This window comes from Denticeps clupeoides, chromosome 4, assembly GCF_900700375.1.
Source record: "Denticeps clupeoides chromosome 4, fDenClu1.1, whole genome shotgun sequence".
Classification (NCBI taxonomy): Eukaryota; Metazoa; Chordata; class Actinopteri; order Clupeiformes; family Denticipitidae; genus Denticeps; species Denticeps clupeoides.
This window is the reverse complement of record NC_041710.1, coordinates 8,961,582-8,989,071: the sequence shown is the minus strand read 5'-3', so window position 1 is coordinate 8,989,071 and position 27,490 is coordinate 8,961,582. Positions and strand designations below refer to the sequence as shown.

Below are 27,490 nucleotides of genomic sequence, written 5' to 3'. Positions count from 1 at the left end.
TTGGCAAGTGCCTTTCACTCAAATATAACTTCGTCACGCCTAGTGGCATGAAGCGGCAGTCGACAGGAATGCTGCAGTGGCCATGCAACAGCAGCGTGTGAAATATGAAGCCCAATTCAGCATTCTTCGGTCAACCATTACCTGACCTCTACTCTACCAGTAGTGGGAAAATAGTGATATATGGAAATTGGATATGGATAATCATATCCTGCAATGGCCCGTCAAGGGTAGTGTGACAGAGCGAGCATCAAGGAGCCGCACAGGACACCACCGGTAATGTTCGTTAGGAGCCCTGCACAATTGCCATTTTATATCAGTCACATGCTCATATTCCTGCACACACACACACACACACACACACACACACACTCACCGGCACTTTGAAAGGGGAGGAATTGGGTCCATCCATGGGCACATTTTTCTCGGAGCTCCCCAGACCTGAGATACTCCTGCGCCGCGGGGAGCACTCTGCTGATACCTCTGGAGAAAGAGAAACACGAAAAAAAACAAAAAGGGTCAGGGTGATGGCAAAATTAAAAAAGGTAGACAAAAAAAGAACACAAAACCAGAAACAAGACATTTGTAAAACACACACACACACACACACACACACACAGTCCGACTGACACCAGACAGGAAGATAATTAGCCACCAATCATTAGAAACCTATGGGGTTTCCCTGATAAACGTTGCTCTGAGCAAGGTCTCCAAAAGCCTGTATAAAAAATAAAAAAAAAGCTATTTTGGTTTCACACAGTCTGCAGCGAAGGAAAAAGCAAACACTCACCAGAAATCAATACGTTTAATGATGATGTCTGTCAGGTAACCTACAGTACAGTCCATTTACCCTGTTCCATCAGGGAATTTCTTCCAAGCGCAGACAATTACGTTCCTTGCGGTCAAAATGCCACCTGCCCTGTCAGAATGGACTCTCCGTTCAATTGATTATATCAAATATCCTATATTTGCCAACTGACCAACTTTCTTTTCATAATTATTTTTCATCTCATTTATTACTGAGGGAACGCACAGTACTATACTGTAGTATAAAACAGAATGTAAAGTACCATATATTAAAAAGAAACCATTACTCATTACTTAGCAGAACTGCTATTTACACTGACCATGAGATGAGCTGTAATTATTATTACATATATAATAGCATAGTTAACTTGATCACTTGCTTGTACATTTAAAATTAGGCTGCTTCATATACTGAGAGAGACGACTGCAAATATATATAGAGGATATACTTTGGCTTAGGGATGCACCAATACAGAATATGTGTCATCACCATCTTAGAATCATGTAGAAGGTTGTAACATTTACTGTAACACACACACACACACACACACACACACACACACACACACACACACACACACACACACGCAGTTTTTAAAATCAATTCAACCATCTCTATAGGTCCAAAATATGAAACCAGTCCAGCCGATGAATACATGATTCATAATTCTTGCTTAACAGTTTAGCAGAAGACCTTCCTCTATCGTCCCCATATCACGCAACACTAAGGTGTGTCGAGTGATCACAAGTGGCTCACCATAATCAAAAATAAAAGTTAAAAGTTTTTGCATAACTATGCGGCCTTCTTTTCCTATGCCATTTCTAAACATGTGTTTTATGATACAATAATCCAGAGCCCATAAAAATGTGGACAAAGTTAAGACATGTGGTTAGATTTCCACAACTCCAAAGCGCAGAAGAAAAATAACTCATGTTTGTTCTTGGACTGCATTGTGAAAGCGGGACCCCCCCGCCCCTCCTCTCTCCTCCACCCGTCCTCTGCAGTGTAAGATTATGGGGTAAGATTTCAGCACCAGGCCCCGGCGAGCCTGGACTATTAGCTTTCCCAGCTGGATCGCAGCCCAGTAGGGTCAGATGAGGCAATAGGGACCCCTGGCTTGCAGAGCGGTGGACCCCACTCCTCCATCCCAGCAGCGTACTGCAACGGTCACCATAAAATGTGCAAATGTAACATTTTTTTAATAAGTAATAAGTAAATACATGAACTCACACGGGACCATCTTCACCTCCTCCCACCGCAGCAACTGCCAAATTTCAGCCATGCAACTCCGCACTCCCCCCACCATCCCCTGCCACATCCCCCCGGGGCAATTCATCAGACATGCACAGAGACAATGTGGGACCGTCAGCAAGATTGAGGGGTGACTGCTGGTCCGGAGGTTGGGGGGAGGCTGGGTACAGCGGGGAACGCGGTGTGAACTCTTCCCTACCGCAGACCTGACGAACGCGTCCACAGCGCGGAGAAACAATAACACAACAACGAGCCCTCCGCCGTCCATTCGGCCCAACTTAACGGGTTTTTAACGAGGCGAGAGCGCCGCGTCGGAACCAGGCGCCGGATAACCCGGTTAACGTGACAGAAGGCACCCTGAGCGAGGGGGGGAACGTCAGTACCTCTGTCACAGCTGTTCCCCATCACCTGCCGGAGATGTGGACGAAGTCAGCTCCCGATTGGCCGGCCTGGGACCATCACCCCCCGTCCAGTGAGGCGAGCTTGTCTCTCCGGCTACTAGTCCATCGGCACGGTGCCGTCCCGCAGGAACAAACGCATCCTCTTACTTCTTCTGTTCTGCCTCCCTCTCCATTCCTCCTTCTCCCTCGCTTGCACAGAGTCCCAATCTCTCACCATCTCTCTCTCTCTCTCTCCCACCCTCTTTCTCTCTCTCTCTCTCTTTTTTGGCAGGGCAGCGGAAGAGATTTTTACCGCATTTATTCAATCAATTGCTGTAACCTCACTCCTCTTCCCTCCTCAGCCAAGCACTTCCTTCTCTCTCTCTCTCTCTCACTGCTTCTGTGTGTGTGTGTGTGTGTGTGTGTGTGTTCTGCAGTCACACACACGACCCTCAGCAGAAGCTTCAGGACAAATTAAGAGGCAAACGTCGCTTTAAGGACGCGGTGTAAAGGAAAAGGGGGACAAGTGATTCATGTAGGACAACTCTGGGGGCTTTTCTCATTATCAGTCTGTGTGTGTGTGTGTGTGTGTGCGCGCGTGTGTGTTATGCTATATGTGCTTTTTTCCTTCCTCGGGCATGTGTGTCTTAAAGAGAAAGCAGACGTGGCATCTGTGCAGCGGAACCAGAATAACGGACAAAGCTGCAGTAACGGACAATGGCTGCTGACCTCAGACGACCTCTGAGACGTAAATAAACCGTCAACGAGCAATTCAGCGCTGCAGAGATGAAGAGTTGCCGGTACCCTTCAGAGAAACACACAGCCAAAGACTGCGTGCGTCATCTGGATGCGGCAACAGGCTGTGGAGTAAAGTCAGAAAGCCGGTGGTTGGCAGTAATACATTTTTTTAAAAATCATGTTTAAAACCCTTGAGTTCAACCCAACCTGGACCGGCAAAAGTTCTACGTAGCACAGGGTCTTTTTTTTTTTTACAACCCATCTGCAGCTGTCCCCACTACTGCAGTCATACCCTGGTCTTTTGTAGGTCAGACACGCGTGGTAAATAACGGTGTCGTCCGGGGAAAGGGGACCACCCTGAGTGAGTACCGGGGGCAGGTTTTTAAAAGCCAATGAAATGAATGAATGAATAAGTGGGGGTGAAGTGCTGTAAATATTTTAAAATGTACAACACATAAATCAATAAAACATCTGCTGTGTTTGTGGTACTGAAAAAAAAAAAACATTTCCTGCCTGGCTGTAGTCCTTGAAAATGAAAGTCATGCTGTCCCCTAAATGTCCCGCTGCCCCTGCCTGACGCTAGCGCATTAGGCAGTCTGGCTGTGTGTGTGTGTGTGTGTGTGTGTGTGTGTGTGTGTGTGTGTGTGTGTGTGTATACATGCACACTGCACAGCTTCTTCCGACTCCTCTTCCTCCCCTCGCGGACACAGCTGCCCCTGAAAATCCACTTAACGCATTGATTGGACGCAGGCCTTCCTGAGATCGATATCTGGCTGGGGACGGGGCAGGGTTATAGCGGAGCGCAGACAGGCGGGAGCGGCCTGTGATTAGAGATGACGCCCGTTAGATGGGCGCCTCCCTCCGGCTGCAGTGCCGGGCTCTGATTGGCGGTTGGGGAGCATCTGCATGCTGCCACACAGCGGGGGCCGAACTCGGTGACAGCAGAAGGCAGGTAATGAATGAAGGTGGAAATGGGGGTGGGAGGGGACATACACAGACAGAATGATCAGGTTTGGACAGGCAAGGTCATGCTGTCTCTTGGTCACTTTTAACAGACTATCTGTGCATCCAGCTATAAAGACTGAGGAGTCTGGGGAGGCAGGTGGGTCCTGGGGTCTCCTCAGCAGTCAGGAAGAGAGAGGGTCTGTGGTATTCGGGTGATAGTACTCACCAATGAACCAGAAGACTGCAAAAGTCACATGTTCAAACTCCACTTGCTACCATTGGGTCCTATAGTAAGACACTTAACCCTAAGTGTCCCCAGGGGTCCAGCGGGTAAGAAAGTGGATGCCTAACTGGAAGCTTGCCGGTTTGAATCCCAAACCACCATGGTGCCACTGAGCAAAGCACCGTCCCCACACACTGATCCCCGGGCGCCTGTCATGGCTGCCCACTGCTCACCAAGGGTGATGGTTAAAAGCAGAGGACACATTCCGTTGTGTGCACGTGTGCTGTGTTGCAGTGTTTCACAATGACAATCACTCCACTTAATGTGTGTCTGCCTACCTGACGCCCAGTTGAGGGACATCCTGGATCAAGTGCCCAACCAGTCATAAACGAACGACCCACTGCCCTCCCATCACACTAACCTACTCTACTCTGGCACTAATCCATGTGTCAAGCAGGCCAGCTACATGCTGATTCTGCCATTTCAGACACGAACACACACCCACATCACAGCGCTCCGTTCTCCGGCTGGAGGCTGCCCGCTTAACACGAGTGGGATTTCAAACAGCCAAGATGGGAGTATCTGGGGGAAAATAATAAAATTTAATGGGCCCTAATAAACAATTCACTTCAAGGTTGATCACGCAAATGGGATTCTGCCGTTGTGGTCAATGGCTCGGCATGAGATTCATTTCGAAAAGTGTTAATGACACCGTGTTCCCTTGACTGTGTTCCCTCGACGTTACAGACTTCTGATGGAAAAGAATCCGAAACTCGCACCGATCTTTTCACTGCACGCGCCACAGTGGTGACACACCCGTATGCATACATGCGGCCCAAGGGTCATGTGGCACCTCCCTGTCGGGGCAGCCATGGCCAAAGTAAACGCGAGACCAACGCGGCATTCCTCGCATGTTTCCAACAAATAAGGCTTGAACACGGCTCTGAACAAACAGAACCAACACGAGTCGGGATGTTTGACATGCAACCTGATGATAAGCCAGGGCATGCAGCGCCGCGAGGCGTGTCCGCAAACGCCGGAGCGCCAGCTGACCTTGGCAACGGGACGGAAGTGCTGGAATGTGTTTGGCGAATCAAAACTATTCACGGAACGACAAGAGAAAATAAACCAGCAGAGCCAGTTGAGCGCGGCGCCGGTGACGTCACCATAGCATTCTGCCTGTTTACAGTTATAGTCTATGAGATCGCACCGATTTAGGTAGCGCACGTTGGGTAACCGCCACCAAGGAGAACAATGAAGCCTTAGTGTGGGTCTCTCACGGATAACTACGTTTTGACAGCGAAAATACCAAACTAAACAGTAGAGTTTCACTTTGAATGAGTTTGCCTGTGTTTGTGCAAAAAAAAAAAAAAAAAGATTGTGATTGAATTGTTATGTGACAGAGAGGTGTGCTCTGAAACACAATAATAAAATGTGCCTTGTGGGAAAAACACTCGCCTATGAACCAGAACAGCACAAAAGTCACAGGTTCAAACCCCACTTACTTAACCCTGAGAGACACTTAACACCAGTGGGACTGTACCTGTGGGTGTCTGCTAAATGCTGCAAATGTATAAAATCAAAAGCAAAAGCTCACTAGTGAACCACATCCGGATAAAGCTCACTTACACTGAATACGGCCATTCATCAGAAAAAAAATATTACATCACAGTTACATCAAATACTTTACTATACCGTTACTTTATACACATTCTAGTTCTTGTAAATCAGACCACCAGTTTATCGCACATTGTGGAATCATGTTTAAAATCTGTAGTTTTTCCCATCTGTGTAAACCACCAAAGAACATGCATATAAAAAGCAGGAAGCAAATTTTTACAGAATACATTAAGAGTCCTGCTGAGAAACCGGACTTATTTTGTAAGTGAAGATGCATTCCCAGCTGCTTTCTTTTGTGCATGGACAACAATCGCTGTTGTTTTAAGCTGTACGTAACTGTAATTCTAGCGAAGAAAAAAAAACAAACAAAAAAAAACACATACATTTATACATCGTTATACTATACGCGTCGAGATGACCTTTGAACTCTAGCGGCAGCAACGCTAACCCACCGGCCCCGAACGAACTACCGACTATTTAAGCGAACACTTTTTTTACGACAGTAACATTTCAATGAACGCTAATGCGGTGTACCGCTGAACTACTAACGTTCCAAAAAAAAAAAAAAAAAAAAGTTCTCCTAAAACCAGACATCGGTTCACTAATCGTGTTTCTTAAAATATCGCTACATAATTCAACGCGTTATTATCCAGATTACGGCGGCGCTGAGCGTCGGGACAGGAGCCACGTGGTCGCGGTCCCCCCGCCGCGTCCCCGGCCGGACGACTTCGGACCCTCACCCGTCAGATCCAGCGCGTCCAAATCCCACATCAGGCCGAGCGCTTCATTCCGCCACTCGTCGTCCGGAGGAAAAAAAGATGGGGAGGGGAATCCACGGCGCGTCTCGTCCGCCTCTGACTGCGAGGAATGCGGGAGAGCCGGTGGTGGTCCGGCCGGTCCGGCCTCCTCCTTTCTCTCCTCCACCGCGCCATTCACGCCGCTACAATGGGCGAGCAGTGGGCGCGCAGGGAGGGGAGGGGGGTTCTAATCAAAAGTACATTACAGACCCCCACGAGGAACACCAATGAATGATTTTTATTAATAAGTTTAAAAAAAACAAGTGCCACCACCACAGATTAACGCAACACCACCCTTCATTTAAATGGTGTTTAAATAAACTTTCAATTTACGGCAACCTTGTGTCAGTGTAAAAATACTCCCTTCGCCGTTCGTCATTTTGCCGAAACGTTGAGTTTCACCTGCCAAGTCTCCCTGAGGAAACACGGCAGCTGAGAACACAAAACCCCGGAGGAAGCAGGATAATCCACCCATTCATTGCCATTTCCACACAAATAAACCCGATTCTTTCGCTCGTGTTTACACCCAGGGCCTGGTGGACCGCTTCATCTGATTATTCCACCCATCACTCATCACAGGTTTAAATATGGCACTGCCATGTTACTCATTTATCTGAAAACATGCAAGGACCCCATCAAACTAGGCCCAAAACCGAGATTAGGCCTAGTTTAACACTAAACCAGCAGTTTAAAAGAACATTCAACCAAAGATTCTAATGTAATAGGTGTAAGCAGTTGATCATCCAGTTGTTAGAAACATAGGGAATAGTGGCCTTTTTCCCCCCTACCTTTTTTTAGTTAGTAACTGGTAACCTCTCAGATTTTAGTTTACCTATGTGTGTGAAAGGACAACATGTTAATATTTTATTCTACTTCAAGCATCAGGAGTCCTAACCTGCTTCTGATGACATGGGTCAGTCATTTGTGGCACTGTTGGTACAGATGAAGCTTCCAAAAACGAAAAAACAAACTACCCTGAGATCTTTAGACTGAAGCACAATCAAAACCGTACAGTCAGGCACAAGAAAAAAACTTCTTATCTGTTATGCTAAAAATGTCACGTGAAGAAGGCATTTGGATTTACCCAATTATAATCTTTATTGGGCTCCTCACTTTTAACAAGGCATCTGAACTGAAAAGGCGGAACCATCTAGAACAAAGCCAGCCCGGTCTGCTGTGTGGAAAGTGAACACAATAGATTCCCAAAGGCATTTTTTTCACTTGTCCATTTATAAATTACTTAAAGGGAGAGAAAAAAAAAACCCTGTTTCAATTCCCCACAACTTTGAGCTGCAGAAAAATCCAAGCAGAACTAACGCAAGGTCCTTTCAGATCAGCCTACTGGACATTTTATTTGGGGCTAATAAAAAAATTCCATTTAGCCAAAAAGAACCATAAACATAGCCCAAGCTAAAGAAACAGAGCACAAATAAATTATTTATTGTAAAGCTGGGCCAATGAGAAATGTAAAAAAATGGGCTCATGGGAGAACATCCTGATCTGAGGAGTGAAATTCTCCTCACGTCATATTGTCTAGGCCCATGTAGGCACAATCCAATGTAGTGAGGTCTTAAGAAATATTAAAGGTAACCAAACAGGTGTATTACTGCTTATATCAATTTGATATTAGTACACAGACCGATTACAGCCATTATTTTCTCTATCAGGCCTTTCAGTGCTGCAGCTCATCACAATCCAAACTGTGGCTGTATGGTCCCATCTTACCACACAACCTCACTCTGGCCGAAAAGGGGGTATTGTCAGGAGGGAGTGTAAATTAACATATAAATAAGTTCCTGTTCCCCAGGCCAGGACCCAGATTAGGGCGGTCAGGGCGATGAATGAATCCCTTCAGTCCCACGCCTCTGTCCATTTTTTCTGGCCGCTGCTCCCGCCCCAGCAGCACTGGCTGCTCAGACCTCCTCCACAGGTCAGGAACTGCGGCCCTGATCCCAGCCTGACTCACGGTCCTACTGAAAACATGTTTGTTCCAGAAATCATAGTGACTTTAACAACGACACAATGTACGACATTGAACAGAAGTAATAACTCACTTATCAACGGATCTGCAGATTATGATCTTAATCAATCGCGATGTCTTTTGAGGCAATTATTTCAAAGTCTACATAAAATGTTCTTAAATTAAGAGTTAAAAAATAACTTCATGGCTATGTCTACCCCCATTAAACAACACAACTCTACAAAACCCATTCAGACGCCATTCTGACACAAGGCTTCTTGTTTGTTTCCCAATTACACATTCCCAGTGCTGCCCCCTCTCCCAGGCATCCAACACCCACCAGCTGGCCACACCCGAGTGTCCGGGCATGCCGGGGGTCAAGCTGACCGCTAGAAATGAAGGGCCTTCAGCATCTTCAGGAAATACTTATGTGCAAACTGTGATGGGTGTATAACACTGTGGGGCTGTGATATGTTTAAAATGAGACGTGTAACAACACTAAAGTGAAGTGATGGTCATTGTGATACACAGCACAGCAAGCAGTGCACACAACGAAACGTGTCCTCTGGTTTTAACCCCTGGTGATCAGTGGGCAGCCATGACAGGCACCCGGGGAGCAGTGTGTGGGGACGGTGCTTTGCTCAGTGGCACCTTGGCGGCTCGGGATTTAAACCGGCAACCTCCTGATTACGGGGCCGCTTCCTTAACCGCTAGGCCACCACTGCCCCATGTAATGATATGGCAACCTGAAGCCAGGGTGCATGCGCACTTGAAAAAGTCCTCAGATGTTCAGAGGGGCTTTTTATAGACACGGGATCAGGTAGAATTTCAAATTCCTCTAAGAGCATCCTGCAGCCGTGCTCTCAGATAACAGCTTTTAATCATTCTGCTGTTCAAAATCTAAAACACCGAACTGTCAGGCTTTCCTGGGATGATGTGGTTCGAGAGGACTTTGCATCGGACGGGTAACTAGTTTTTTTTAACTGTTTGCATGGCAAAATCTCAGTTTGCACTGTTTAAAATGAGGAGCTACAGCACAGATTTCACAACCACAAAACATGATGAACATTTTGTAACATTTGGGGAGCCTTTTTAAGAATGGGAGTACTGAAGTTAAGCGGTGGAGCCTTAGTGAAAAACAAAAAAACCTGAAACGATTGCACAATTGTCCCAATTTGGACATAGGTCTCCATTGGCTTTGGATGAAAAAAAATAAATAAAAAAATTATAGAACAATAACAAACATTAACCCTCAGGCAGCTGCACCCAGAAGCGTGAGCTTTATGGGTGCAGAGTGTGACACCCCGCATTAGAACGGAAGTTGACCTTACCAAGCATGGAGGCGCCCTCTGCTGGGTAATCGGGGAACTGGCCCTCAGACGGCACGCTGACGGTCCGCCGGAGGCTTCTGCCCTTGGACAGGGAGGCCTTGGGGCTCTCGTGGACGACCTCTACCGACATCTGAACACAGAGCAAAAGACTGAGGTCAGCAGGGGCAACACGTTTAACTGAGAGCTGCTGAAGTCACCAGTAAGAGCCGCTCAGGCCAGCCTGGAGTCTGGAGCCCTTCACGTAAACTCTTACGAGGGGGGTGCAAGCTAAACACGACGAGGTATCCCGGGCCTTCAGATAATGTGTCAGATCCTTTCTAGAAACAAAGGCAGGAATGGGGGGGGGTAAAGCAGCCCCATCCCCTTCCTCTCATTTCCTCTCTTCCTCCTTCTGTCCACCGCCGTGGCAAAAGGGGAAAAGATGGACTACGACATTGAGAAAGGAGGAGGGGGGGAGCATGAAGATCCCCCGAATAAATGCACAGTAAGAACAACACAAAAGCATGCAGCGACGCGACAGGGGGAGGAAAGGGAGAGGGATAACATTCTCACCTCTTCCTCCTTGTTGAGCAGGATCAGCTGGCTGTCGGTCAGGATGCAGAGCTTCCTCTCCCACAAGCCTGGCTCGGAGAACGGCGACTGGCCGCAGGAGAAGCGGTGCGTGGGGGGGCCCTTCACGTCTGCACACAGGGGACACAACAGACATGTCAAGCGGGGCCAGGCACGGCAGGCCGGAGAGTAATCCCTCTTCGGCTTTCCGGAAAAACACCCTCGCTCCATCAGGCTGCGATAGAACTCTGGCGGACTGACGAGTCGCTCCTGCCTTGCCGCCGAACAGATTGTAGATTGTTTGTGTTGTTGTGAGTCTCTACAAGTTTATGGGTGTAATTTAGGTGCTTCACAAAGCCACGTCTGTATAAAAATCGGCAGATTCTCGCAGAAATAGAGCCCCCACAGACACAGAGGCTTTGTTAGCATCTTTGAGGAGAGTCCCTGGAAATTGAGTTACTGCTCACACACTTGAAACAGAAGCAGGGGCCAGCAGAGGGCAGCATCCAGCAAATCACCACAATTTACACGATCAGTGTTTTATAATCACAATTAATGAAACTTCTATAGCTCTGTTCTTCAGAAATGCTGTGATTATGATTATTTCTACATTCTACCTTGAGGGATTTAGGCAGCATCCTACATATCACTATTGCCATACAGAACCCTCTTTAGATGCCCAATATCCTGAATAACCATTCTATTAATTAAAATTTCAACCCATGCTTCCAGTAAAATGGTTTAACTGAAAACCTAAAAACCACTGAAAAATCCTCCCCTAAATAAATCAAAGCCTTGTTCCCAAACTCTCTTGTAGGAGACTGAATACAAAGAGGTAATCTCATTTAAAAACTATTATTATGAAAAAGACCCTTTAAAATTAATTTAAGGATGAAAAAAAGTTCCAGCAAGGCACCAGAAAAGGAAAAAAGGTGAAAGCTTAAAAGGTCATGAGCCCTGGTGTCACTCTTAAATCCTGGAGGTCAGCCATTAAATTGACCTCCCATCCATCTCGTTGCAGCAAAATGGCTGAAATCGAGCCCCAGTCTCATGTGAATGGGTGTGACCTGTTCCTTTTATTTTCAGCCAAGGAAGTTAAACTGGTCATGGATGCTCATCTCTTCTCACCACTGGTCCACCTCCCTCTCTGTTGCTGTAAAGGAGGCCAAATAAACCAGTCACCCTCTCCACCCACCCATATACACACAGTGACCGCCAAATAGTAAATGCTAACAGTCATTGAAAGGATGTACGTGGGAGATCTCGGATGCTGTGCAAACGGCACAGAATTTTGCTGTACGCGAGCATCTTCTATGTGGGCGGTTCAATATGACTGGAGAAGAAGCATATGGTGCGATAACGTCTCCATGTGCCACTTCATTTAGAGAGCTGCCGCTCGATTCGCAGTCCAGAGAAAGTGCTCTCTGACCGCCTCTCTATCGGTCTCTCTCTCTCTCTTCGTTATCAGACCGGCCAAAAGGGCAGACTACATGAAGGAAAAAAAAATACTTGAGGGTTTGTTCATAACCTACATTTCTTCTGCAAAACAAAGTTCAAAAGTGAAGGTCCCAGTGAAACTCTGGTTAGGAGGAGGTTAGGTGCTTTTTCCAAACGGTTGATACTGAAAGTCTGTCATCTTTGCACCAGATGGCTGCCTGGGTTTGCAGGCCTATTTCATACATCTTCGAGTGGATTCAATTTAATCAAAATTCACACTCTCATCACCTCACTAAAGGCCAATGAAAGTGAAGTGATAGTCATGGTGACACACCGCAGCACAGCACACGGTGCACACAACGAAATGTGTCCTCTGCATTTAACCCATCACCCTTGGTGAGCAGTGGGCAGCCATGACAAGCTGCACCTTGGGGGTTTGGGATTCGAGCCGGCAACCTTCTGATTATGGGTCCCTTTCCTTACCCACTAGGCCACCACTGCCCATAACAGTGATGACAGTGGTGGGGTGGTATTTATTTATTCTTCATAAAGGACGAGTCTTCTAGCCCTTGTGGAAGAAAAGGAGCTCTTCTAAAAATAGCATGTGTATTGAGAACAGACCCACCCTTGCTGGGTGGTTTGGTCAGGGCTATGAAGCACAACACCAGAGTTTCATCTGTAGGGTAGTGCGAACGATACATCTGCTCTGTTTGGGGGGGTTCTTTGCACTGATTTTTTTTGCCTACAGGATGATAAAAGTATTGTGAACAAGATTTATTGTTTATTAGTTCTGATCAGAGAAAACACACAATATATGAACAAGTAATATTAAAAGTGTCAAACATAAAAACAAATAACATGCATGCTGAAAAAGATCAGAAGGAGCAGAAGGTCACAAAAGCAGAGCAGAGCTCATTTACAGGAAGCTGGGGAGAGGGAGGATGTTCTGTGAAGCATAAATGTCATATCGCAGATTTGGGAGAAGAAATCACTCTGCATCTCTCAGCACAGCGCACACACACACAGCATGAGGTTAGCGATGGGAGGGATTTAAAGTACTGAGCAAGTCTGTGGACTAGGTATGGAAATATTTCATTATTATGATAATTTGTATTAATGGAGCACAGCATATCATGACCACTCACTGACCATTATGATCATATTAATATATAGGAGCAGTAGGATGTTTTTTCTTTATTTTCTTTATTTCTTTATTCTGGGGTAAATCACACACACACATACATGAATAAATAATAAAACTAGTGTATGCTAATTCGATATGCACGATATGACATATGTCACTACAAATCAGTAGAACGTCTACACCAGTCATGCTGCCACAGCAGAGCCAAGAAGAAAGACCTTGAACATCAACCTTCTACCCAAACACTGCCACATTACGTGGTGCAATGCTGCTAGACTCAACAGGAGCCATCATTCTACCTACCCAACTCTTAAACAACACACAATAGCCTGACCCAAAGACTGTGTGAGACACATATTCGGAACTCCTGTATTCTGAAACGCAGTTCCGTTTTGTACAGTATTTCAATGTCTCATCACATGAGCACCTTGAGTTTTCATTTTGCACAATATTTTATTATCCGAGGTCATCTATAGGCCCATGCTGTGTCTATAGGTTGCATTACATGCCTTTTATCGATATGCTTGCACGCTTGCAGCAATGAAATTTTGTTCATCTATGCATCCAAAGCTCACTTTCACTATACACTATGTGAACATGTGCAATATGTCACCTTTTAAAACTTCAGCATTTCATTGAATTTTTTATCACAACAGTGGGGTCAACATGCAAAAAATCAAATTCAAAATCTAAGTCAGGCAACAGTGAATGTGTTCATGGCATCATGTGATCCAATAATGTGCACAATAATGCTTATATAGCCCATTCAGTTAAGCGCATTTGTGGGGGTCCCTTTATTATAATGGTTTGTGATTTCTGTTTGAACCACACTGAAAAAAGCTATGGTCACTCCCACGCACCATCAAAGGCTCCTTTAAAAAGAAAAGTTTTCTACATACGGATAATCAGTCAGGACGAAGTACAGCCATCTTGTTTTGGACATCACCCCTCGCTTCCTGCTGCATCACATGGGAGTGATCTCAGAGCAGACCACATGGCTCCCTTTAGGTCTTGGCTCATCCAAGCTTCACACTGAGTGGGCAGGGTCTGGGTCTGTATAGGTGTCCTGGACATGCTCCTAATTACTGTGTGTGTGTGTGTGTGTGTGTGTTATTACACAACAGCACAGCCTGAAAACAATTACTGCTGGGCAGATGCCAGCTGGATGCAGAAGTGCCCGTCTGTGACCCTAGAGGGGGTCAGCAGCTCACAAACAACTCCGTGGGAGGGGGAAAGAGCGTGAAGTTAAAGACAAGAGCAAGTGAGGTAGCGTGGATGATGTTACGTAAACTTTTGTTTGAAGTGAACATACCACGGATCTGTGAACCTTATGTGAATCTAAATGCACCTTACACAAGAGTATGTACGCAATGTGTGTGACCTTGACACGCCCGTGTCAGGGCTGCTGTCTCGTGTGTGCGCGAGTGGCAGCGGTGGGTAACCCAACCCCAGGGAGCCCCGTGTGGAATGTTTGGGGACCCTGGGTGAGGCAGGGCCACCTGTTCAGGCTAGATTTTCAGCACTCCAGACCAACACAGTCCCACCGGCAAAAAGTCAAAGCACCTCACCCTGCGCGTTTCTATTCCGGGAACTAAAATCCTTTTTAAATTACGCTCATAGCCGATGGCACACACACAAAAAAATGAAGTTATACACAAAAGAGATTTCAGCTGCAAAGTGAAAGGAGAAGTATTTTATATTTACACAGGCCACTGAAACAGGGAAACGCAACAGCTGGAGCAGAACCAAACTCAATGTGCACATTAAGCCAAAACTTTCCGCTTTTCCAGGCAAACGGTCTGACTGCAAAAGAGCTCTTCATTTCCAGAACAGTTCTTGGTGTCAGGCCAGCCAACCGCAGTCGCTGGGATCAGGAGACAGCAAGTCCTTTATTAACTAATGAGCCGGAGGTGGGACCTGCGGCAGGTACCCGGGCGCAAAGGCCGACTAATTTGTTGGATTGGTCATAACAAATTAGGCAGGATGTAAATTACACAGTCATAGCTTGAGGTACTAGTGTCTGCTTTAAAGCCTCGCTCACTCTGCCCACGCCCCCTTACACACACACACACACACACACACACACTGCTGCCCAACAGAAGATGCTTTGTGCTCGGAGGCCACGTCTAGGTCTCAGCCAACAGAAGTCTGCTTCCTGCCCCGCCCAGCCATCCAGTGCCTATGGCAACCCGTAAACACAAACAGCTCCTCCAGTAACAATGAGGTGACATCACCTCACTTATCAGGCCAATGGAAAGGACGTCAGACACAAGAGAGCCTTAAAAGAGAGACGGAGGGATGGCAATGAATGGAAGCAAAATGACATTTCAGTCAAAGCAGATCACTACAAGAGACAGAGAAACACGGAGGGGCGTGGCACTGACACTGACCTTGGAAGAGATTCAGACCAAAACAAGGCAACAATGCACCAGACTGTTTTGTCTATTAGGGCACCGTACCATGCAATGCAAAACCAGCTTTGTGTAAATTCCCCTACTCTATTAGCACCAACACAATAGCGTCAATTTGGACGGCACCCCTAGAACACTGTTTATCAGGGTGGTAAATTAGCAGCTCTAATTGGTAGCTGGGGGGACGTGGGGTGGCGAGAAGTAGTACAATTAGCAAAACAGCGTGGCGCTGAAAAGATTTGAGCGTCAGATCCAGCTGCGACACGCAGTCACCGCCGAGGGGGGACAAATCAGCGCCTTCCATTCTAGTCACCTGAAAGAGCATTAAATTGATAAGCACTTGTTGATCAGCCACGTATTGGCGCTTGTGCTTTATGCTTTTTATGTGGCCGATTGTATCTCTGCCTGGGATTAAGAAAACAAACTCTGTGAACTAAGGTCCTATAATCTCTAAATCGAGAGAGGAACGCTTTTACAAAATGGCTGTATTATATCTGATCTGGAGTCATGCGTGTGGTTTTGCACTGTTGGACTACAATTAATGACGCACTCGAGTTGTAATATCGCCGTGCCCACAACCAAAGCTTTATTCTATTGTGTTCGTATCCAGGTGGTACAACAATAGCTCGGAGGAGGAAGGTAAAAGGAACGTAACCCATCCTGGACTGACCGGAGGTCAAGCACTAGGTACAGGAACAAGAAAACGAATACGATAAATCCTAAACCCTAGCTGTACGGATTCATTTGTTTCAGTTTACAATATGAAATCATGACTGTGCCCTCTAGACACAGCAGTCTTACAGGATCATGGCACATCATGTTGTGCGACCTTGACTGCAATGTCGCATCGGTTGCATGTCAGACGGTAAGAAAAAGGATGCCTGGCACAAGCAGTGGAAGGAAAGCTACTTGTGTGCAAATTCTGTACAAGAATAGATAAAAAAAAACAAACATGTTTTACTTTTTTTGTAAATATCATCAAATTACAATTTAAGCTTCATTTCGTCTATTTAAGACTGTCAGAGTTTAAAATTATAATGAAGCAGGAGAGGTTCTGCCATTTGATGTTCGTCAATCTGTTCTATGCAGAATACCTTTATGTCAATTATTCTTTCCCATAAAACTAGTCACATTTACAAGATCTCTCATTAGAATGCTTGAATTAAAGAATCAATAACTAGCATGTCTGCCTTAAAGTGAGGTGATTGTCACTTCACTCTGGCAGAGGACGTTTTCCTGAGGTGCCCCGGTGAATTAACTTCACCAGAGAACAAGAGCCATTATGTGCATAGTGGAAGGAAGAACGCAGGAGGAAGAGGGATACTGTATGACACCTGAACATGTGACACACTGACAGAAGTGGGTTTAAATTGTCCAGAATGAGGAAGTTAGTATTTGAGAGCTGAGAACTATGGGCTTTTCCCATTTAAAACTACTCAGTGCCAGGAAATTCTCAAAGAAAATCCTGAAGAGTGATGTCCAGACATGGAATCAGTCTTTATTTGCAGAAGTACAAAACAGTCTGTTGTCTGAGTGACTGCAGACAAAGATGTGTCCAGATTCTCTCGACAGTTGACTATAGCGTGTAGCTGTCATCATTTTCGTTTCCTCTATAAAAGAAAAAAAAAAAAAGTGTGTGTGTGTGTATATATATATACACACACACACACACACACACACACACACACACAGAACAAAAATGATAGACATCAACATGCTCTAGTCAACAATATATATATATATATATATAAAAAAATATAAAATTGTATAGGCAGCACTTTGCATAGAAGAGATGAAGTGACTGCTGTGTGTCCACGGTGCATGGTACAGGGCCTTAAGTCCTGGATTGAGAGTTACGAGGTGACAGTGGAACGTTGAGTGTCATTCATAATTCATGTCTGGCTCCAAGCGATGGTGCATGGAGACAACATGCGGGAGGTGACGGCCGCTGCTGACTCGTCACAATGCTTCAACCCCGCCGAGGACGCGCTTCTTGGACAGATAAATAATACCCCATATAGTACAGCATGTTAAAGCAGGCCAAGGGTGGAGGACAGGTTTAAAAACCTGAAATAATTGTTCTCTGTTTACCTGTACAGAAAAGCCTTGGTTGTGTTGTTGTGAGCCGATCATTTTACATATGAAAAAAAATTCCGTCAGAAAAGGAAATCACAGGAAACGAACCATGCACGCAGAACGAACACATAGCAATTCTTAATGTCACCCAACACATGGTGCATGCCCAAAAACATGATCATGTTTCTATATTAAAATAGAACGCCGCATAACATTTTAACAGATCAGCATCTGCAGCAATGAATAATCTGAGAAAAAAGCCTGTGGTTCCCTCGGGTGTGTTCGGCAGGGGGTGGCTTTCCTTTCCTTGTGGATACAAAAGCCTCCACAACTCCATAAGGGTGACATAGCAGCTTATTTAAATATTAAACATTCAGCTAGGACGTCAAATTTGCATCGCACCTGCTCCCTCCTTCCTGAAGCAGGGGGTAGTGGCCCCACATACCACTGATGTACATTAAAGGGTGTATTTGTGACCTGAAACAGCAAAAAGTCGGCATAAGGAAAGTGCAATTCTGTCAAGATTATGCTTCACGATGCTTCACCATCGGCATTATGACCAATATTAAATGCCAATTATGTGAAGGAGATACATAATGAGAATGTCATCCACATAACATTGATTGAGCGTATAAAAAAAAAAAGATCAGTTTGTTCATGTGTATTTGTCAGTCCTTCAAAACACAATATTTAATGTTTTCAGAAAAACTGTTTAAAGTGGGAGAAACCCAGCTTTCACGAACACTACTTCCTCATTCTGAATTATTTAAACCCATTAATGTCACATGCCCATCAATACACGTCAATAAATTACACACACAAATGTCATTAAAAATTGTGTCTTACTAGTTTTATATATATATTTATTTATATATTTTATATATTTATTTAAGAAAATAGACATTTGAAATAGACATTTCACTAGCAACCATTCAGAAAAGTACTCAAACTCTGATACTGAACCACTGTACTGAAAAACTGACCTTTTCGTTATAAACATGCTACTAGTGCTGCTAAATTTCAACTGGCAGGGACCAGTCAGAGCCTTATAATGTGCTACCCACTTTATTTGCATACAAAGGGGGGGGGTTCCTTCTGTTTTGAGATGGAAATCATGGCTAAACGGGATGAGAAACAGGAGCCCTTTTTATTTCACTCTTGTTTAGTCCTTCCTGTAGACCCCTTTAATGCCTTCAACACTTTTTAAGGTTTATACATGCTTGGCCCATGTTTTTCTTATTTGCCAATTTGCATTTACAGTGGGGATGACTGGGTAATCCTGTTTGAGGAGTAGGAGTGCGTGTGTGTGTTGGGGAGGAAACCGCGTGTTGACATAGTACACAAAGTGCCGAAACATCAAAAGGAAAAAAGCAGAGACTCCCCTTGCATGCTTGGTCTTTGGTTGACCTAAATACTGTGCATCGCCCAATCGTAAGGTAACAGGGGAAAACCAGATGTAATTCCGAGCGGGGGATTAGAGGTCATTTTAATTACACAAAGTGTTTTCTGACAGCAGATTAGCCTGGCATCCCTCAGTTGATCTCATTTTCAGGACAGTCGGGGCTACTATAGTTTATGAATACTGAAATAGGTACAATTATTTTGAAATTAAAGAAAACCATAAACAATTTAATGTATAAATGATTTAAATGTGTTACTATAGAGACAAAAACAAATCAAGGCTACAATTAAACTAATTAAGCAACATAAATGCTTGCCTATTTATTAAAAATAGGGCAAGTAAAGGGTTAAGTAAAGGTGGGTTGAGAGATATCCTTAAACTTCCCATACCCAGAATTCAACATATTTGTCCAACGCAACGCAACATACAACTGACTGCAAGAAATTAAAGACAGTAATTAATCTGTAATATATAAATTCAATTTCCTTGAACTGTTCAATTACACGCAAGGATTCATTAGGATGAGCATGTCTGTAATCATGTAATTGCACTACAAATAACAACACAGGTTGACAGAAGTCTGTCAGTTTCACTGTGTAGTCACATGAAAAATCCATTTCCCCTAAAGCATGAAATATCAGCATCAGGAAAGCAATAGATAAACCTGGATGGCTCAGTGCTTTCAGCAAATTCCCAAAGTTTTTTTTTTTTACTCCTCACTACAGTAGGTAACATAGAAAAGACAGATATTATCAATGTAGGTAGTTACTGAAAAATGATATGGTTTTGGGGATTTTTTTGACATTTTTTAAAAACCCTACCATCATCATGGCCCACTTCGCTGGGTTCTTCTCGGAGGCTCAGAAACCTGCCAAGGTGCCGTGTTACGGAGGACAGGAGGCCAGACAGGGCATGGCTGCCCTGTTCAAAATGGAAAGATAGCTTTTCTCTGGGGTTGCTGGTCCCGGGTTCCGAGAGTGACCTGCAGTATGGTGCTCGAGTGTGTGAGGGCCTCCGCATCTCTGGTCTGACCTGCTCCATCAGAACTCCGGAGCTGGTCACCTTCCTTGGATGTGGAAGAGTATGGGCCCTGGAGATATGACGGCCCTCTGACGAGCCATTGTTCGTTCCATGCTCTTCAACCCCAGAGCAGACAAGAAACTGGGGCTCCAGGCTCTGGCAGGTTACAGCTCTTCGCTTAGAGGCTTCTGCAGGTTGCCTAGGATACTCCAGCAAAGTTAAATTGCGCATTGAAGGACATTCCCTCTGCTGTTTCACAACAGCTGGCAGATGCTTCCTACCAAGGCTCATGATCAGCCAGAGAACCAGAAGTCCAAGACAAAAGAAACAAGGAAGCCCTGTCTTCTCATAAACCCACAACACCGCTGTGTACTTGACGCGTCAGAAAACGTCCAAAGTCAGCGGCATCGTCAAAACCCTCCATGACTTGTATCAAGTGAAGGTTTCCCTCATCTTCATTCCTTATTCTTCATTCGTTTGCATTGCGGTGGTCCATTAGTACACAAGAAGTCCATTTTCAGAAGCGCATGTTGACTTGCCGTGGCTGAGAAGAAGTACGGCTGGGACTTCAGCTATGAGTCGAGACTTGTCTTCCTGAGAGGAAGTGGGGTGCCAGATAGACTGTTTGCGTGCAGACGTCCTTTCGTTCTGTCCAATCAGAGGGCACAAAGGTTGAGTAAGGGCCTGTGTAGCTGTGGTTAAAGTTTTAGTGAAAGATAAGACGCTGAACCTGTGTTTTACTGGAGTTGTTTGTATTTTTATTTGAGTTTCAGTTCAGCGTATTTGATTATGATCGCATAAATTGTTTGATTTTAAGTATCTTGCTGTTTAGTTGGATTTATAGTGGTATTAAAAAGAAATGTGTACAAAAGCTGAACAAGGTATGATCAACTCATCCATGACATCAAGTGTTATTTAAAAAAACCTTCCTTCCTTCCTTCTTGTTGCCTTTTTACATTTCAGTTCAGTTTCACTCAACCTTGAGAATGCACATGACCTTCAAAGTGCAGGTACTTCTGATTATCTTCTGAGTCTGGTGGTAAAACCTCATTGGTCAATCAGAATCAAGGTCTGGATTTGGATTTGGATTTGTGGTCCAGTGGTCTGTAATACAGCATAATGCAAACATCAACCAGGATGACTTCAGAATAACACTTGAAAAGGTGGGTTCAATATCAACCAGTGTGGTTCAGAGGAGGATGGATTCCCCTTCTAGAGTTTTGGTCAATCTCCAAAGTGCTTTCCATATGCAGTCACCTTTGTCTTGCTGATAAAATGCTCTAATTAAAAATGAGCTTCCAGGGGTCATGTTCTGTAACATGGTGCTCAGTATCTATTAAATTGCAAAGGACTATTTACAACAGACGAGTGTCAATATGCAACATTAACACAGCGACCACAGCTTCTCTGACTGTCTATTCTCAGACACGTTCTTCTCTGGGAACAGTAACCAGAGGACGTCCACACGGGAAATGTCACTACAGATACACCTAAAGCACTCCTCAGGCTCTGCCATGCTCATAAATATTCACGTGGCCCTATTTTCAAACCAACAGTCCCCCTGGGCCAGGATGGAAGGCATTGTCAAGATAGCTAGAGGAAACTGAGAATCCTCATACAGGAAGTGCTTTTCTATGCGATATGCCTGCCGTGCTGATACATGGAGAGAACAACAAGGGCAAAACCAAGAACAACCAAAGCACAAAAACTACACTTTCTTATTTATTTGGGTGACTTTTAGTATTCTGAGTTTAAAATAGTCATAGTCTGACTCACCACTATATGAAGCAGATTTTTAAAATTATAAAATGACACAGAAGTTCTCACTGAGCTTCAAAATACCATGAGTATACCAAAAACAGTCACTTCAGAGAAACACATTGTTCTTCGGCGGAATATAAATCACCGCGGGACTTCACTCAATCGACACTCATGGCAAAGAAGAAACGGTGGTGACCATTTCCTGTTCTGTGGACCACAGCTAATGCCGAAACCACCTCGCTGTGAGTGTACTGATCCCCTTAGAGATCGCTTGGAGTGTTAGCTCTGGACAACAGCAATAAACACCTAGCCTGACACACTTCCTGACGCCTCGTGGCCAAAAGCAGTGTGTGAAGCAAGCCATTTAAACACCAGGGGTTCCTCTGTGCCACCGGGACTCTGGAATAACGTCAACCCACGCCACTGTCAAATAATAGACAGCCTGACTATTAAGACAGAAAAAAGGAAATACTTTTAAATGCTACAAATGAAGAATAATCATAACCATTGCACCCCTACTGCCACAGTCCTACTGTATTTACACTCATGTGCACAGTTAGTCATGTTTCCCTTATAACTACAACCCTAATGTTTCCGCAGTTAGGAAAGAAAATGTGGAAAGAGACATGGCGTTAACCTATAAACACACAAAATTCGCTGACATTGGTTTATATAGCTTTGCAGCAGACATTTAGAGCTTTTTAAAAAGAAAAGGACAAAGAAGAGTTCAAGGATGTTGCCTAGTAACTATTGAATCTTGAATATTTGCATTAGCATGAGAGCTTTCTTGGTCAGTACTAGCTTTTCTACCTGTTCAGCATTGTTGTGTCTGTACATAAAAACACATAATAAACATCTATCAGTATATTTCTATATAAAATACAGCCAAGAAAAGCAGGCAGATGTGTAAATATCGTAAGTGACCTCTGCTGACTACGGTAAGACAAACAAAAAATGGCATTCAAGATTATGAGGATTACAAAACCTGCAAAAAGGACAAGCTCAGGATGGAGCTCAACTGGTAAATCTCTGAGAAGGTCATTGGCAGTGAAAAATGTTTAACACGACCGAATAATGAATGGCATGACAGTTCAAGGCATTAAGAAGACCTTAAAATTCCCCAGGTCTATGTCTGATGGAGCATCTGTGGGATGTGCTGGACAAACCAATTTGATCCAGGGAGGTTCCATCTCCCACGTTACGGGAAGCCTTGCTGCTGGATACCAGCGGCCATAATCACAGGTCCATTTTGGCTCATAGCCGTTTTGCCAAATTAAAGTTTGTCAGGTGTAACTGTGATTGTGACTCTTTGCAAATTTCGAAATAAATCACAGCAATAAGACTCACTCAGCACTAGTGCACATTAACACGATGGATGCAGTGACATTGTTCTTATCTACCCTCCCACCAGCCCTCCTTCCTGTCCTGGTGACGTACGAGGACACAGGGAAGAAGCCTGCAGGCTCGGTCTTCTCTTCTTTCCTCGTTCCTTCGTAGCGGGTACAAGTGTCGGTACACAGGGAACACACGGGCCCTGTCTAAAAATAGCACCTGGATATAAAAAGGCACATTAAACTGCTGCCGCAAGGCCACACAGAGAGGACAGGAGAGGGCAAAAGAGGATAATAAACTAAAAACACACGTTCTCTATTGCTAGGGAGAGGGCAAGAGTGGGTATCATAGATATATACAGTAGATGAGCATGAGTCAATACCGCTGCCACATTTGGACAGGGTTCCAAGCTCATTCTCTGACAGTATGGGCAAAGATGCAGGATTGTCAGTGTGAAACACTGCAGCACCGCACACTGAAATGTGTCTTCTGCATTTAACCAGTCACCCTTGGTGAGCAGTGGGCAGTCATGACAGGTGCCCGGGGAGCAGTGTGTGGGAACGGTGCTTTGCTCAGTGGCACCTCAGTGGCTTCTTGGAGGTTCGGCATTCGAACCCATGTGATGAACCCTTCTGATTACGAGTCCGTGTCATTACCCGCTAGGCCCTGCATACTGTGGTAATAACGAAGGATCAAGGCATAACATTTCATAAGTAAGATTTTGTTTTTTCATCTTCTGTGTTACGAAATTTTGTGTTCGACAAATAACGACATTCATGTTACGGATCATCTGTCTTCCCACAGGACAGTCACAGCTTCTTGGCAAATCTGCACGAAATGCCTCCGTGTATGGACCTGCCCTGTCCTGTCTAGTTATTTTTTCCCAAATAAACAGGTAAATGGATGTTCATCTTTCATATTAAATATAGTAGCTTTACATTTAATTAAATTGAAAGTAGCCGTGTACAGCTCATTGTCTATAGTTCTCTACAAATTCATACAAATGCCTGTTACATTTTGAACAAAATTATGCTATGTTTTTCTATCAATTTATTCACAGCTTGGATGTAAATAAATGTCTGACATCTAAAACAAACCAAGACAAAAAAAAATCGCTTCTCAAATTTCCCAGTTTACGGTCCTTTAAGTCTGTATTCCAAAAACTCAAGGCAAAACTTGGCCAAAAAGGCAGGTAAGTGATAAGCCACCCCAAAAATAGAGTGGCAGAGTTTATTTTTACCACCTCATGGTTTTTTTTTTTTTTTTTTAAACATAGGGGGAAATCCTGCCAAACCCCCACCGATGACACTACGACACCGAGCAACAGGACGGCAGAGTGAGAGGAGGGGACGCGAAGAACGTTCCATTTCCTCTTTCACCGCGCCTGCCTATTGTAAGGCTGGCGTGGGCACGACGCTACCCCCACGCAAAAAAACTTTTACCCGACTCCTCAAACAGAGCAGTGGTCCAGCTCTGATGTAACTTTTTGGTTCTTGAATTTCATTTACATTTTAAACCTCAACTGACCCACAAAAAACTTATATAACGTGTGCAAAAACTGCCAAAGGAGCAAATAAAAGTGACAGAACAGTAGGCTGTGATAATCCTCAAGAATCAGGCCAGATGTGGGTCAAGCCTGCAGCCAGCTTCTGATGCTACCCTGTCAAACTAAACGGGGAGCAAAGAATACATAAATAAATAAAACCAATACACAGACTTATTTAAAACAAAGGAATACAATTAAAGTTCATTTCAATTTGGATAAACCAAAAAATGGTAAAAGGTTTTGCTATTACAAAGAATTAATACTGCTATTAATAATAATAATAGTAAGAATTTTTATTCATTAATAATGAATTAAAACACAGCGCCTGACGGCAGCGGACACATCGCAGGCAGGAAATATTCAACTGTGATTGATGCCGCATCAACAGGGCGCCATATTAAGAAATAATCAGTGAATCTTAAAACCACTAAAGCTCAATACATCGTTTCCGTTTTTTCCCAACAGCGGTGTGTGTCGAGACCAGCGTGGCTCCTGCTGACTCAGTCAATGACCTGAGCCCATTTACTGCCCTTCAATCAAGCAATCAAATGGCGCTTTCAGTGCTGCCAAATAACCTAAGGCTGGAGAGCACTGCCAACCGTTTCGTACCACACACACACACACAAGTAGGATTTTCAAAAGCCCTTTATTTCAAGCCCTGTCTCTCTTGGCAGCCAAGCTCACATTGCTAAGCAGTGAAGTGTGAGTTTAAGCTATTATCAATCATCTGCGGTGTAGAACGAAGTAGACACAATAACACACAACCAGCACACACATCATTATGATCACATCATTACGCTGGAAGTCATAAAAAAAACATAAATTACCTGTTCTTTTAAAGCATTAATCTGCCTCAGCCACAAAACATGTGAGACGTACGAAGTCCAGCAGGCAAAACACGTGACAACGCAGCACACGGTGGACCCTTCATGCTATATTTAGGTGCAGGACGGCCATCATCCAGAAGGCTTTTGTCTTCTTTCCTATCATTGACAATGCTGGGAACAATTGAGGGGGCGGCAGGCAAGTTGTTGCAAAGAGGAGATTACTCCGATTCTGCAGCAAGGCCTGGGATCCGGGGACAAGGCGGGTGACACGCGGCCCTGATTCAAAAAGCACACAATACACTAACACACAACCAGGCAGTCAATGCCATGCTGGAGTCCCACAGCACTCGCTGGCTGTCTCTCTGCCTGAAATCCTGTCAATAGCAGTGGAGCCAGGCAGGTGAGCCCATTCACTACATCCGTGTGTGTGTGTGTGTGTGTGTGTGTGTGTGTGTGTGTGTGTGTGTTTGCGCGTGTGTGTGCGTAGCAGCGGGAGAGCGATGGAGCGAGAGTGCTGTGCGTGAGAGAGGTGCATTTGTGCTTGAATGGATAAATACGTGAGCAGCCGTGTGAGGCAGAAGAAGCCACAGTGCCGAGATAAAAGAAAGAAAGACTCTTGCGTGAGACTGTGCGCGTGAGAAATAAAACACGTACGCGCACACAAACACAAACGTGCGTCTGGCCAAACTTCTTAACTAATGAACGAGGCAACAAAGAGTCTCATTAAATACACAAGCAGTAAGAATGGATGAGCAGAAGAATTGAAATGAAACACTGTTCCGTTTTGATGGACGTGAAATCAGGAACTCTACGTCAGGCCCAGCCAATCGCAGATCACTTCCTGCTCATGTCTACACATATTAAATGTCCTCGCGGTCACACGAGACGCCCGCTGAAAGGTGAAACCGCCACTGCTTTCTCTCTACATGCCCTATATCGTATGTTTGTTGGGAGATGTGGAGAGCGGAAGAGGGCCGGTGAAGAATCCCCCGACCCATCATGCAGCACAATTTACAATTATGCATAATAATAGAAAATATGAGCTTTACATACAGTACAGATAGCAAAACGTTAACACAAATATGAAATTCATTAAACGGATATTTAACAAAATGTGCTAATGACATTGCTCAGTGAGTCTGGACTGCAAGTGAAATGGAGTAGCATAAAATTAAAGCACAGAGAAAATAGCCTAGAGAGTAACACACACACAGAACTAAGCTTTTCACCATCCACCCAATCCCTGCAAAATATGAATTATTTATCCTCAGACCTCAAAACCAAAGCTCCATGATTGGAGGTGAGGAAGTCACCTGATCTGAAGCATGTTGTCACCCCGAGTATGACATGACCCAAGGCCATAGACAGAAAGGCGGCATTTCTATGTCTAGTAGTACTAGTAGAACCAGAGACGATGGCTTCCAGACAGATTATTGGGGCTTCAAGGTATACAACATCATCCTAATTCCTGTCTCACTTCAATCAGAATCAACATTTTTACTATATTTTTGCTCCAACAGGAGGCCATAATTGTGCGTACACTATTTAAAATTTTTTTTTTTTTTTTTTTTACAATAAACCTTTATGTAGATCAGAATTAAATGTCATTACAAAAGCTTTATTCAGTATAACAAAAAGGTGTGTCCTATTTAGGGCAGCCATGGTTATGGCCACGTGAGGTCTCAGACTCCAGGGAGTCCATATCTGCCTGGAAGCAATTACGCCCCAGGGTGTGAATGTGCTCATGCAGCACCTAGCGCGCCCCGCCCCCACAGTTAACACGCGGGCGCGAGACCGACCTCACGCGGCCTGGACCAAACAGACGTTTACGCTTTAATTACTAAATGCCTCATTTAGTGTAAGTGCTGCTGACAAAATCCCTGGCGCCTTTATCGAGCGGGGCGAGAGCGTCCTCCTCGAGGGAGGGGAGCCGAG

At 44.6% G+C, this 27,490-nt stretch overlaps 1 protein-coding gene across 1 annotated transcript in view; it reads right to left on the bottom strand.

The window, feature by feature from the left end:
- Positions 1-27,490, bottom strand: part of rasal2 (RAS protein activator like 2) — a 54,517-nt gene that overhangs the window by 20,520 nt on the left and 6,507 nt on the right. The window contains 3 exon segments of the mRNA XM_028975120.1: positions 374-480; positions 10,051-10,180; positions 10,603-10,730. Coding sequence (XP_028830953.1) covers positions 374-480; positions 10,051-10,180; positions 10,603-10,730 — 365 coding nt within the window.